Source organism: Nannobrachium achirus, assembly GCF_963921795.1.
Source record: "Nannobrachium achirus genome assembly, chromosome: 12".
Taxonomy (NCBI): Eukaryota; Metazoa; Chordata; class Actinopteri; order Myctophiformes; family Myctophidae; genus Nannobrachium; species Nannobrachium achirus.
The window spans coordinates 36,338,190-36,353,198 of record NC_137832.1 but is presented as its reverse complement, the minus strand read 5'-3'; the positions used below and the strand labels follow the sequence as shown (position 1 = coordinate 36,353,198).

General features: G+C 41.8%; 1 protein-coding gene across 1 annotated transcript; it reads left to right on the top strand.

The window, feature by feature from the left end:
• Nucleotides 1–1,022: 1,022 nt before the first annotated feature.
• On the top strand, nucleotides 1,023–10,297 carry ndc80 (NDC80 kinetochore complex component). The gene is made up of 17 exons (XM_080738616.1): nucleotides 1,023–1,055; nucleotides 3,074–3,172; nucleotides 3,490–3,573; nucleotides 3,717–3,843; nucleotides 4,399–4,571; nucleotides 4,696–4,798; nucleotides 4,940–5,032; nucleotides 5,281–5,374; nucleotides 5,549–5,649; nucleotides 5,739–5,883; nucleotides 6,098–6,303; nucleotides 6,805–6,957; nucleotides 7,434–7,523; nucleotides 7,784–7,876; nucleotides 7,980–8,110; nucleotides 8,442–8,544; nucleotides 10,135–10,297. The coding sequence occupies exons 1-17, from the start codon at nucleotides 1,048–1,050 to the stop codon at nucleotides 10,261–10,263; spliced, it is 1,932 nt and encodes a 643-aa protein (XP_080594742.1). The 5' UTR covers nucleotides 1,023–1,047; the 3' UTR covers nucleotides 10,264–10,297.
• The last annotated feature ends 4,712 nt before the right edge of the window (nucleotides 10,298–15,009 follow it).

The following is a 15,009-nucleotide window of genomic DNA, read 5'->3' as shown; positions in this document are numbered from 1 at the left end:
TATAAAAGGCTGATGTGAAAAATGCAAGGAAATGGTTTTTCCTTGGCCTATAGGGAGTGCGCTTACAAAGTTTGAAACTGATTGGTGGAGTTATAGGTAAAACCACAAATTGGCCTGTTATAGCGCCACCATGAGGCTGATTTCCGAAATTTTATGTGGCATTTCTTCCTCATCCTAGTGGGAACGTGTGCGCGATTTCGTGATAATTGCACTCTGCGTTTGTGATTTGAGGCATTTTGTCCAAAATGGACCAATCTTACAAACTTTGAAAGCCAATATCAGCCAATCAGGATGGAATATGGACAATCAGACAGATCCGTGTTGATCACATGACTGTAGAGATACTGTCTACCGATTTGCGTGATTTTTGGACAAAATCTGTAGGAGTAGAGTACAGAAATGTGTTTTGCAAACATCGGCCTCATGGTGGTGCTAGAACAGGGCCATTTGAAAGATGTGGGGCAGAGGTTCTGAATTGGCATCCAGGGAGTGTGTGTGCTCATTTTGGCAGCGACCGGGCCAACGGTGCCGGAGATTAGCTGTTAACAAACTTGGAGGACGGACGGACGGACGGACGGACGGACGGACGGACGGACGGACGGACGGGACGGACAGGGGCGAAAACATACTCTCCCCCTGCCTTCGGCTGGTGGAGACAATAATGCTCCTCTTTCCCAGCCTGTCAGTTGGTCATCAGTCGGTCTAGCACTAATCGCTCAATGTCACATTTAACAAAAGTACCTTGCCGTTGCTCAAATAATTTGGTATTTCCAGCAACCAAATAATGATGTAAAGTAGAAAAAATAAGGAGAAGAATTCAATGAAAAATAATAAAGTATTTTATTCCTTCTGCAGTTTTCCTCATTTCCCACAGAGCAGAAGGTGGCGGTAATGCGCCAGTAAGCTTCATGCCAACCATAGAGTTATAATAAGAAGATGCCAACCAACAACAAGCAGCACTTCCGTTTCCTGACAGCCGTTGTTTAGGCGGAGTTTTTTGAATGTGTTATTAAACAAGAAGGACGGATTACTTTACATTTGGAAGAAATGGATCGGTATGTGAACAATAAGGCTAACAAAAACATATACACTGTGATAAAAATGTAACCTAGCTTGAATTAACTGTATGAAATTGTGGCGGTAACTAATTCCAGTCTTTTGTTTTGTTAGTGATGCTATGCTAACATAACGGCCATCCTCACTGTGCCTTGAGTGCTAGCCTACGCTGCTCTAAGTACTCTAGCAGACATTTGTAAATAACGTTATTTTTAAGCAAATGATGTAACTGGACTAAGTATGTCAAGCCCTCGATACACAGAATTTTTGTATTTGAATGTGATTGTACAGTTAGGGCAGTGGTGTAAGTAAAGTAACTTAGTACGTTTACTCAAGCACTACTCAAATACATTTATTTTGTTTTACTGGAGTATTCCCGATTTCCTGTCCAAATCTTGGACTTTTTACTCAACTACATTTATTTGAAAACTTTAGTTGCTATTTACTTTGTAGATTATTATAACAAATTGTTTCCGAAAGATTTGTTTAATTATTCTGCATAATGAGTGCTTTTACTTCTGGTATTTTAAGTACATTTTGATGCCAATACTTTTGTACCTCCTTTACTCAAGTCAATTTAGAATCCTGGACGTTTACTTGTAACAGCTATTACATTTTGGTACTTTTTCCACCACTGAACAATAACAGACACTTCCACAATGATAAAAAAACGTCCATGGGACGTTTTTGATCAGCATCCATGTTGGCCATGTAAAGCGCAGACATTTTACTTAATCCTTTGGAATATTCACGAATATTCACTCTTGAATGTGTCATTTGGTCTTAGACAGGTTACTATAAGTGTTTCTCAAACCTTTTCTTTCCCAACAACTCCCATTTTAAAATGTTTTGCCAGCCAGGAGTGGGACCCTGGCCTGGCCTATACAAGAAAGAAAAAAGAAAACATCACAAGGATGCAACTGGGACGTATCATCAGTGATGTAGCCTGGGGTCGACGGGTGTTTCGGGTCTCGCAACATCATACACCCTCGCCCAGGTGACCCAGCCGGGGTTGATCAAGTCCCGACTTACGTCCCAGTAGCTATCCACGATCAGTCCTATTAGGGAAAGACAGGGTCACTCAATGTGCTGCACCGGAACTACTCTGCCGGGATTGGGGGTACCATTCTGGCGCGTGGAAGAACTAGGCTCTATGGGTTGACTCCTGGCCGGGCTCCTCCTACGTCTCACCAGGTCCTCTCCTGCTCTCACCAGGTTCAGAACCTGTGCGTTGCACCAGACCCCAATCCAAACATTCCATTCAGCTGCTGCAGTTGAATGGCCCTCCTAAAGGCCTGACCGTGGATTTGTTGGGCTTCTTCCTCACGGAAGACACAGGCTGGGGCGCTAACCCAACCTGCTCCCGGGTGCCGTCTAAATTCCGGCCGTCAACCGAGTCTCCGGTGGTCACCAAACTATTCCTGGTTGTCACATAGTCTATTCCTATGAGCCACTATAAATAGAACTAATAATGAAAAAAAAAACATCACAAGGATGCAACTGGGACGTATCATCAGTGATGTAGCCTGGGGTCGACGGGTGTTTCGGGTCTCGCAACATCATACACCCTCGCCCAGGTGACCCAGCCGGGGTTGATCAAGTCCCGACTTACGTCCCAGTAGCTATCCACGATCAGTCCTATTAGGGAAAGACAGGGTCACTCAATGTGCTGCACCGGAACTACTCTGCCGGGATTGGGGGTACCATTCTGGCGCGTGGAAGAACTAGGCAAGAGTTGTGTTTCTTTAAAAAATAGCATACCAGTAAATATCTACTATGTGTGATGCGTTGTGAGCTTGCGGATCTACTGTTTTCAAATAGCCTGTATAACAAGGGTCTTCAACAGGAGGTATGGTTGCGCTGCGAGGCGTTGTTGTGGATCGTCTATTTTCGGCAAAGAGGTTTGGTGTAGAGGGAAAGAAGAGCACACTAAGTACAGAGTGAAAGGTTCCCTGGAATTCCCCCAAGGAACCCCTGGTCTCTATATGTTAACATGATGTCATGACATCACTTCTAGTGGGAGGATGAACCGAGCGTCCAGCAGCAGACCATCGGATATGATGCCTCTACGGGTGGCTGATGTCAACAGGATGAGCATGTATACCACACCACAGAGGTAGCTATTTACTACAGAGTCCACACCCTGCTTTTAAATGGGCCACAGCCATGATGCCACAGCCCATTAGTCTGATGTTTGTTCCTCAATTTGTCTATGTCAGTGATTCTCAACCTTTTTTGAACGGTGCTAACCGCTCCAATAAGTGGCTTTTGTATTTGTATTTTTTTAAGGGGTTTACCATGGGGTTAGATTATAACTAGTACACAGGACATGACGTCACAGGATATCAGTGTATATATTGTGCGAAATGAGCACCACTCACCTCACACAGGTGTGATTGTTATTGTTCATGAGGTGGTTTCATTTATTTACAGTAAACAGCCTTCATTTGGCAAACTCAATATGACCAAACCCCCGTCGGCGACCTCTGACAGGCGGACAACCTTCTTTGGAGCTCGGTATGTACATCCCAGACATGAGAACATACAGTATATCATTACACATTGAAAAAGTGAGGTGATGCTCTTTCTGTCAGTTGAATCCAAGTTCATATTGAATGATGATAATAATAATGAATAATATTATTTATCTTAATCTGCAGGACTAGTGGAATGGGTGTGCATCGCAACAGCACCTTTGGAGGTCTTGGAGGAACTGAGAAACTGAAGGACAGCAGACCTCTGCATGATAAATCCTTTGTACAGCAGTGTATCAGAAAGTTATGTGAGGTACTATATCAGTGTTTGCTAATTCTAAACTTACCTCTAATTCTTTTTCAATTTGGTGTTTGTAAGTTTGTTCATGTATAAGCTTTGAGAATACATTCCTCAAACTCTTACCAGAGAAGAGCTTTTTCAGTTCTGTATCAACCAGGATCGGCTTGACCACCTTTAGCCTCTACTCTGAAAGTAGAATTGAATTCCAATTCAGAATCATGAATGTATTTATATTACTTCACAAGTGAATTACATTGGACTCCTCAGAGTTCACTAGGACACTACACAAAATACAGGAGCCTGTAGGTCTGAACCCCTTCGACCTTTCAGAACTTTAAAGGCCACTTTTAACCAAACAGATTTGTGGCCGGTACAGGTACTTAGCCTTAAAAAAAAAGGTTGATCTACATTTTGTGGACCTGGTCAACATTAAAGTGACTGTGTGACTATGTGTGTACTGTGTTTGCATGATGGATGACACAAAGTTCTCTTTGCTTTCAAAAGTGTGATGTATTTGACCCTTTATTTGATTCTGTCACGTGTCTTGATTATCTTTTTTCTTTGTAGTTCCTGTCAGAAAAGGGCTTCCCAGGAGCTGTCTCTACTAAAACCCTCCAGTCTCCCTCCACCAAGGAGTTCCTGAAACTGTTTGAGTTTATTTACAGTCAGCTGGACCCAACCTTTCAGTTGCCAAAATCCAAAGTAGAGGAAGAAGTGCCACGGATCCTGAAAGACCTTGGGTAAATTTGTATTTTTATTTACATGTGTAATAGAACTATCGCAGTATTCAGGATTCATGATTTAAATAAAATGGCAGTTTCATTACTCCATGGCTTACCGTCTCTGTCTCCCTCTGTGATGTAGGTATCCATTTGCTCTATCTAAGAGCTCCATGTATTCTGTTGGAGCTCCACACACCTGGCCTCAGGTGCTGGGCTCTCTCATCTGGCTCATCGACACAGTCAATGTAAGGACGAATGTTGTACTGTACTGTAGGAGCCTTGTGTTTTTTATTATTGACGTAAGGTATTGAACACTTGTAATTCCAGATCTACTGTACATTATGTCCTGTATAAATATTCCTTTTAAAATATGGTGTGTTTGTCAGATCTACTGTAGCTGTGTGAACGAGGACAACCTACTCTTCAAGGGCTTTTCTGAAGACAAGATTAATGTTGAAGATGGGGTTGAGCGTAACAAGGTAAGCATTATACTGTGATACAAGTAATCCGATGCATGTGATGTGGCAAAGTTTTACAACTAAATATATCTGTAAGATGTTTTCCCCCCTCATTTCTTTCCTTTTGTGGTTCTTTTCTTTCCAAATTCCCAAACCGTCCTATGTGATTATGTCTTATCACACCCTGTCTGTATCTTACCTCTGAGTCTTCATGCCTCTTTCTCTCCTCTGCATCTCTTTCTCTCCCTCTCTTTCCATTGTCAATATAGCTCTACCTGGACTACATAGGTGAGACATACACCAAGTTTATGCAGGGTGCAGACACTTTTGAAGAGGAGGATCATGTACACTTAAATAGATTAAGTAAGTATTCAGTGGATATTACACACCTCAAAGTAACATTTGTTTGTTGGAGTTTCATGATTGAACTTTTTTTTTTTTTTTTTTATATAGTGAACTGTTTGTTCTACAGAGGTAAATTGTTTATGAATATACATTGATGGCAGTTTGGTTGGTGTGTCTGCTTGTCTCCCATAGAACGACTTTACAATGTGGATGAAGCCCAGCTGGTTTCAGTGGAGGAGAAATATAGGCTGCTGAATGACCAGGTGGAGCAGCTGGAGAAGGAGAACCAATCGGTTTGTACCATTGCAATTTTGCAATTATACATGGTATTTTGCAATGAAACAGAAAGCAGATCTTTCATCTCTCTACTTTTCTCCACCAGGATCCTCTCATGAACAAGAGGATGGAGAAATTGAAACTGCAGACAGAACTCCAGAAGTTGGACACTTACCACGGCAATCTAGAGACCTACAAAGCCAGTCTGGATACCAAGGACACCAGGCTGGCTGAAGAGGTGGAGGTCACTGGTAAATGGACATCAATAACTATTTGAACCCTTTGTGGATTTGTAAAGTGTATTTCAATCACCTTGACAGTACATGGCCTTGTATTTATTAAACTGGATGTATACTAAAAAATAGTTTCTGAATAAAGTATTTTCCATAGACCTGCTGAAATAGATTTATCTCAACTTTATCTCAAAACATGGTGATGTGTTTTTGTCCCCTTCTACCTCTACAGGCCGTCATCTTGATTCTCTAAAGCAGGAGCAGGCCAGACTGCAGCACCTCCTGGATAATCAGAAGTACACTCCAGCTGACATAGAAAGGATCAACAGGGAGAAGATAGAGCTCCAGCAGACTATCTCCATTCTCAGCAAGGCTCAGGAGGAGGCAGAGCAACACGCGTGGCACGAAGAGATGGGTCTGGCCACAATCAAGGAGAAGGTCTCTATATTTAGTATATAAGCAGTAGCATGAATTCCATTTGTAAACGTGTGGTATGACAGGATTGACTATTATGATACTGTTCTCCTGAAACAATATATTCAAATACTATGGGGCAGAGGTCCTGAGCTATGTGTTCTCTACTGTCAATGGATTAAGTTAAGAGAAGGAAGGATGGGTCCAGTTGAAGTGGTTCTCCAGCCAAACTTGCACAATGTGAGCAGAATAGTGCAGACTCATCCACATTAGGAACTCTAAATCCTCATCAATGGTTTTGTCACACAATACTTGGGAATCCTTGCTCTGATGGGAACTTGGAGAAAATACTGTGCTGGGTGGTTATAGGCCAAGCATGCCATTTTCCTAAAACTAGAAGCCATTTTCATATTTGTATGCATTGACCTAATTTCTCTCATTTTTTCAAATGAAAAATCATATGAGTAAAATATGGTTACCTATACCTCCCGCCTCCTCTCGTATCTTCCTTCCACATCATCACAGGTTGAACTGAAGCTGGCAGAGTACCATAAGATGGCCCGTAAGCTGAAGCTCATACCAGCATCTGCAGAGAATGCCTGTGGACATGATTTTGAGATGAAGACCACATCCATGTATCAACCTGGAGCAATGCTCCAGTATAAAGCACAGATACAGGTACGGATCGGTAGTTTTTATAGATCTGTGTATGTATTTATTTATTTGTCTAATATCATAGCTTTAATGTATATGCATTGATACATACACACACATATACGATTGCTTGATTGTCACCTGTTATTGTATTGGCAATATGATATAATCCAGTCTTGGGTATTTGTGATGAACTCCTACATATAGCAAAGAATAACATTATAGATTTTGTTCAGTTGATGGGTACCTGTATCTATCATTTGATTATAGATCTTGACTCATTTCAGCATAAATTTGAAAGTCATTAGAACAACAGGGCAACATAGCCCAGGTTTACATCACTGTGCCAGTGCTTTGGCTCATGAGTGTATATATGCATTTAGAAACTTCCTCTATTTTATTTCTATTCCTATCTCATACTGGCATTGCCTTTTGTTAAAAGATGGCTAGATCTTTGCTATTGTAGTCATACTGGTGTACTGTGTATGCTGCACGTTTAGATACCCCTGAGGAAGATGATCACTGACATGGAGGAGCAGAGTGGTCGACTGGCCAACAAGAAGCTCTGTGTCCAGGAGTCTATTGAGCAGGTAACATCATGTTGCCAATTTGTTGCATTGTGCTGCTGATTTCGTATCTCTCCCCCTCTTTCAGGTGTTTAATCTGGAAGTAATAACATTTTATCGATTCACATGTACAGTATGCTTGACTCTTTGTATGGATGTGTTTAAACAAACTGTCCAGGCTGGCAAAGTTTGTTATCTTGTTATGTACAACTATGATTGCCTGATTCAAAACTAACTGCAACACATTGTTGGAATGATCAAAAGTACATGTGTTTGTTTCTCAGATGACTTCTAACATCTTGGACAAGAACAATCAGCTGAAACAGCTGAGAGAGCAGATTCGCAGATTGGATGAACGATTAGAACAAGACATGCAGGTAAAGTATATCATGTACAGTAAACAGCAGTGGTTCACAACATTATGGTCACAAGTAAATATCCCTTTTTCATTTCATCGTTTCCGTGTGTGCGTGTTTGTAGGAGATGGCAGTTGAAGAGCAGAAATGGGCAACAGAGAAGGACTCGATTGAAAACCACCAGAAGCTCCTTGAGGACAAGGTTACCCATGGTTATGATGATGCTGTGCAGAAACTGAAGGCAACACAGCAGCAGTTAGTATTTTTCTCTCTGGTTTTCACCATTAGTGCTATATCTTCAAAACCAAATTTGTGGTGAAGGGAGGGAAGCATTTGTGTGTGTGTGTGTGTGTGTGTGTGTGTGTGTGTGTGTGTGTGTGTGTGTGTGTGTGTGTGTGTGTGTGTGTGTGTGTGTGTGTGTGTGTGTGTGTGTGTGTGTGTGTGTGTGTGTGTGTGTGTGTGTGTGTGTGTGTGTGTGTGTGTGTGTGTGTGTGTGTGTGAGAGAGAGAACATTGTCAGTCTAAAATGTAGTTAGGAGTGTTTATAATAGGAGACATTGACTTGTGTGTTCCTCTGTGTACCCTAGGTACCACCTGGTGCTGCAGGAGACCAGCGAGGAGAGAAGGACCATAACAAACAACTTGGCCTCTGTCTTCACCACTGCTACCAACCACGTATTCATTATAGAGGTACTGTACAAGATTATCTAACAGCTAACTTAAAAGGATCCCTGGCTAATACGACAAATATGCCTTAATGCATCAAAATTAAATATAAATAATAATAAAATATTTAGGTGTTTTGAATTTTACATTGTAGTTATAGAGGACAATTATAATGTACTAGAAGCTGGGCCGCCCTTCGGGCGGCCCAGCGTCTAGTCGGCGACCTGGCCAACTCGGGAACGATGTAAATAGAGAATGAATGCCCCGCCCTTTAATGCAAACCCCATTATACCTGTTGTCATAGGACCCGTTTTGACCATCTGTTTGCCTGTGTCCATTTATGCCCATATATGGAGATATCTGTATCTGTCTGTCTGTCGGCGTCCATTTTATGTCCATATATGGAGATCACTGCAGATATAGTTCTGGGTCCATTTTATGCCCATATGCCCATATATGGAGATATCTGTCTATTTGCGTCCATTTTATGCCTGCCCCACCCTTTAATGCAAACCCCAATATACCTGTTGTCATAGGACCCGTTTTGACCATCTGTTAGCCTTTGTCCCCACCCTTTAATGCAAACCCCAATATACCTGTTGTCATAGGACCCGTTTTGACCATCTGTTTGCCATTGTCCCCTTATGCCCATATATGGAGATCTCTGCACAAACAGTACCGGTTGCGGAAAACTCTGATGTCAGACATCAGTTCCGCATACGGGCATTCATTTTATGCCCATATATGGAGAACGTGGGAAGAATGGTTTAGAGATACTCGGATTACATACATACATACACATTCACAGAGATCTTTTGTTGACTCATGTGGCGTACGTGATGTCAGAGCCTTTTATGAAGTGATGTCACAATGAGTCAGCGCTTCCTCCGGAACAGCCTGATGTCAACAATCAGCTCCGCATAAGGAGATTCCAAACGTTTCGCGCCGGTTTCGGAAAACCGCGAGTCGGGTCGGGTCGAGGCCCGGCACTGCACTCCGCGCGGCGGCGGGGAACGCGCGTGCCGAATCTGAAGCCGGTGGGACGAACGGTTCTCGAGATACGCGGATTACAAACAAACAGACAGACAGACAGAGATTTGTCGCATTTATAGATAGATTAAGGTTAGCCAGGGATCCTTTTAATAACTTGAAACTCATCTGTCACTCCGAATTATTAATCTAACTAAACCAGCAATCTACGTAGGTTGTTGACACCAAAGAGATTTGAGCAGGAATTGTAATCGACAGACAACCCCATGTCACTGTGACAGAAATTGAAACAAACATGTTTAAATTAAATTATAGTGTATAATTATAGACCTATCTCTTAGAGAAGGAAGTAAATAATGAAATAATGATTTAAAGTGGGGCTCCTTTCACACTGTTTCACAGTTAACAAGACTTTCAGTTCTGGAATGTTCTCTTGCTTCAATTCATGGTTATAACATGCCCAGAATAGGCATGCTGGGGTTCATGTGGTTGAAGAAGCATTACCGAAGGACTTATAAAAAATGTAAAAGTAATTCAGACATAGAAAAAAGGCAAGCAGTTAATTCAGGGTTCAAATGTATTTGCCTAATCTGAGTTATTGTGTTCCCACCTCATCCAATACAGAAATTCCTGGAGGATCAACACAGCAGAATGCAGCGTGAGACTTCTAAGGCGAGAGAAGAGTACCAAGTATACCTCCAGCAGCTCCGGGAAATGATCTCAGCCTTCATTTCCAAAGAAAATAGTCTATAGGATTACCAATACAGAGTACTATAAACCTGCTAATTGCATTTTATAGCATGGACATACAGTGTCTGTGTATATATGTAGATATTATTTTGTTGATTTTGTCTTTCTTTTTTCCCCACTTGCTCTCCCTTTACTTTCTGTTATCAATGTCATCTTAGAGATAGGTACCGAAACCATTTTTGAGGGGTGCTAACCGCTCCTACATCTGGCTTGGTCTGTATATGTACAGTATGTCCCACACTTGGCTCATTAACTCATAAAAAGCACTGCTCTCTTAACACCTTTCCTCCCCTTTTTTACCATGATACTGACAACTTGTTTATCAGTCCGTACCGATCTGAGAACAGCGTGTTATTTAAAAAAACAGTCTAGGATCTATTTGCTCCAATCTTTTAGCAAGACCCTTGTTTTGACCCCCCTCCCCCCTTGCATGCTTTTATATAGGCTATTGACCCATTTTTCATTATTGCCTTGTATTTTTTCAATAAAGAACAAACTAAAGTGTGTGTGTGTAATATGGATTATTAATAATTAACCATAACAAGCTGGTATAATGATACTGCTAGTGTCTCCATTTGTAAAGCTGAACCTTTATCCGTTAGCTCACTTGGCTGAATGGGAAGGACTATGATGCATTTGGTTTGTACAAACCAAATGCATCATAGTTCTTCCCAAATGTCAATGCAGTTTTCCTCCCGTTTAATTCATCTATTTCTAGTTCGTTTCTTCCAGAGCGAATTGTAAAGGCTCTGTTTTTCCCTTCTATAACCTAGAGATGTAGTTATGCTCAGAATGGCCACTAGATGGTAACCGTCACCCCTTTAGAGCAAGCGAGAGGCCACATTGGTAATAGTAGCCTACTTTAGTTTGTAATTGTAACCATGCAAGACCAGATATGTTTTTAAAATGTATCAGATCCTGTATGACAATGTTTTGAAGGCCTCTATACCTACGTTTTCACTTTTTGAATGGCTACACACTAGTGTATAATTGTTGCCAACGGCCTGTCGCGCCTGCTGTGGTCTGCTCAACGTTAACAAGGCGTCTCAAGTGGCCTTCAAATGTCCACCTTGCTGGTTTTGTTTGACAATTTCGAGACACATGGCGTTGGCAATTTTGGTGTTCTGTTAGCACAAGTTGCCTAGTCTAACAATACTAGTTAGGAACAGCAAATGCAAGAACAGATGTTGTCCGGTGTCCATCTGTTTTCTCTTCAGTTTGTGTTTACCACCGACATTGTCTGTCAGTCCTAATCTAAAATGACAGTCTCAGGCTCTCGGTGTGTAGCAGTGTGTATTATACAACTAGCCCTTACCCGTTCAAAGATATGAGCTCCAAAATGATGTGCAGTGTGTGGGTTATGGGATGTGCACTGTGCACACAGTATATGAGGGATGGAAAGTAACTTTAACTGGTGCTTGCATGATGTACTGTAGGAGCATCAATGTAAGAAACCCGTTTCGTTTAATGGCTACTGGTGCTTGCATGATGTACTGTAGGAGCATCAATGTAAGAAACCCGTTTCGTTTAATGGCTACAGAGATACTGTCCCCCCCCCCCAGCCCGCCCGGGGGGGGGGGAGTGTGTGTGTGTGTGTGTGTGTGTGTTTGTGTGTGATTGTGCATGGCCTGAACAACAGCGCCCCTCCCTTAACATGTGTGGTCACAAAAGGTACTGTAGGCTAAATAGATATAGATACACCATAAAAATGCTAATATACAGCATACGATTTGTGAAAGTGACAAACGGGCTTCACAGTTATGTCAGGTGTGTTCATATGCTAATGGTGATGCGATTTCAGATCAATTGCTCCAGCCACTGAGGAGAAACACTGTTACAGACGGACACTCAGACAGACGGACGGACAGACATTCGGAAAATTATATGTTAGATATCAATGAAAGTATTATTATTATTGGCTTGCTAATCTTTTTTATTTACTGAAGCTAGGCCTATGATTGATTGATTGATTGAAGACTTTATTAGAAGTTTGCATAGGAAAAGGTACAGTTTCATGACGGTACAGTTCGCTGGTACAAGGTCTACTAAAAGGACATCCATGAAAAGACTAAGCTTATTTCCACAGGAAACCATTAAAGTATCGCATATAACATTGAATGACAGACGAATAGAACACAGTACTATGCAGTAAAGAAAAGAAAATGAGAGAACAAAAAAAAGAAAACAGTAAGTCTAAACAAACAGTAAGTATATACAAAGAAGGGGCAGGGGAGGGTAGGGTTGGGCTAGGTTAGTTTTTGAGCGGTGGTCACACCGTCTCCATAGCGTGGCCGTGTGTGTATCCGTGTATGTATGTGTGTCTGTATGTAGCCTGAAGTGTATGTAACCTGAGTACCTCTGGGTGACCAAAGAGAGGTGCTGTTGAGTCTAGCCTGCCCTGAGCATCAACTGCAATACCAGTGGCAGCCTGAGTGAGCAAGTATGGCTCACACTCTCTCTCTCTCACACACACACACGCACGCACGCGCACACACAGACACACACACACGCACCACCGCTCACTTCAAACTTGGGTTTGATTTATTTTTTACCAGTTGCGAACGGCTGCTGCCTGTAAGTGGTTTTTCAGGGCAATTTTGACCTCGCAAAAATTACAGAACCTACTTACTTTTGGCTACTATGCTTGTGCCTTAACCCTATTGATTGATGAGAAAGATAGAATGGCTTTGTTGCTGGGTTAATTGGTTAATGGGAGGGTGGAGTCTGTTATCTGTATTTCCCCCAATAGACTTTTACAAAAATATTTCTATCAATTATTTTAAGCCTAGAATCAAACCATCCAGGATCCATGATTTTGGTTCTGTGAAAAGAAGAAAAAAATGAAACTCCCTAAACAAAGTACTTAAATGTAGTAGGCTATATCATATAATTAAATGTTCAAATATATTTTTCACAGAATAAAAGGTTTAAATGGCTCAGACCTAACCAACAAACCCAGGTTGTCCAGAGCCAGATCCATATGGCCATGGGTCCTGTGTCGAACCTTTAGCTATAGAGGGTTCCCTAACAGGGCAACCAGACAATAGTACTTGTCCACTTTCTTCCATCCATCTTCTCGGATAAACTTTATTTTGCCACACTACTCCTCCCACTGTTTTGGTGGCACGCACTTGGGCCAAATGTAAAATTGGCCTTCATCAGGAATTGTCTTTTTACATTTTGCTAAGAGATACATTATATAGTTTAATTTATATTAATGTATTAGTTAATTAATTGTCTCCATTCTTGAATCGGAAAATACAAAAGGTTAAATGAAATCTGACAGACAAATCTTTCTAGCTCATATTAATTCTCTCAACCGAATCACTAGCTAGTGAAAAAGCAAAATGTCTGGTCACAGATGCCTTCTCCAATACTCTGCACAATCCGCAGAGTTACAAATGGATAAAGAAACACTGAGGATTTTATTAATGTGGTTGCCCAACCACACTATAGTCCTGGGGAAACGTTATTCTTCTTCTTCTTCTTCTTCTATGTTTCTAGTTGTGTATACTCTAGCAGCCTGCAGACCTGCTGCCGCATTCTTGGTGACTTTTCAGGTCCATTTGAAATATGAATGATGTCTCATCTTTAGCCCTTGAACCAGTTTTTTGACAGTCTGTCTTTTATGAAACTTGTCCCAAAGGCTCTCCTTCAAATAAATACGTCTGTTTTCTGATTTAGCTGCTCCATTTGGACACGGTGATGTTGATTGATAGCTTCGTGGAACTGTACCATATCCAATTCTGTGATGTTCACTATTACATGAGCAACTGCTTGAGGCACGCAGCACGAAGGAAGTGACATCCTGAGAGTTGGCCAACACCTATTAGCAGAATCCCACCGGTGTGTTTTACATAAAAGCCTGCTTATTATCAAATCAAATCTGTTCATATGGTGAAAATGTTAAGCACTGACATGATGCAAGGCCTTTGTCACTAGGTCCAGAACCTTACTTTTGGGGAATGCTTGAAAGCCTCGGAGTGTTGGAAGCGTGAGAGAAATGTTTTGGCAGATGTGATGAAGAAAGATGAGGTGATAGTGAGGGGGCTCCATGGAGGGAGAGGGAATAAGAAAAGAAGGTGATGGATAACTTCCACCTCAAGTAGAGGCAACCCATGTCCTGAGAGAGGGGAGAGGAGAGAGGGATGGAAGGCCCATGACGTGTTAATGTGTTAATAGCTGCAGAAACACAGTCCAACTAAACCTCAGGGCTGGGTTTCTTGATTTGTTATTGTCTTTGTGTGTGTGTGTGTGTGTGTGTGTGTGTGTGTGTGTGTGCGTGCGTGTGCGTGTGTGAGAGTTAGAGATGCATGTGTCCATCAGGAAAGTGGACTGTACAGTACATGTGACTGTGTCTTGGTAATAGACTGTGCCTATGACTGTTACATTGGAGCATTCATAAACAAGAGTTAATGTGGATGCCTGCAAGATAAGGACTCTTATGCTTGTGTGTGTGTGTGTGTGTGTGTGTGTGTGTGTGTGTGTGTGTGTGTGTGTGTGTGTGTGTGTGTGTGTGTGTGTGTGTGTGTGTGTGTGTGTGTGTGTGTGTGAGATGTATGTCCCTCCAATATTGGCTATTTCTTTGTGGCATTCTGCCTTAGCGGGTCTTTTTTATCATGGGTTGCTGGAGTCCAAGATGTTCACCATGAATTCATAATTCACACATTGGAAGTCAATACGATGCAGCTGCAGTCAGAAACGCAACTCTCAAAGGGATATTGCATGCATGTGTGTTTGTGTGTGTGC

What these genes read in the sequence shown, in the direction of transcription:
- ndc80 (XM_080738616.1), top strand. An exon ending in ACAACCTTCTTTGGAGCTCG is followed by an intron (nt 3,574 to 3,716) that starts GTATGTACATCC and finishes CTTAATCTGCAG; the next exon opens with GACTAGTGGAATGGGTGTGC. An exon ending in ATGGGGTTGAGCGTAACAAG is followed by an intron (nt 5,033 to 5,280) that starts GTAAGCATTATA and finishes TTGTCAATATAG; the next exon opens with CTCTACCTGGACTACATAGG.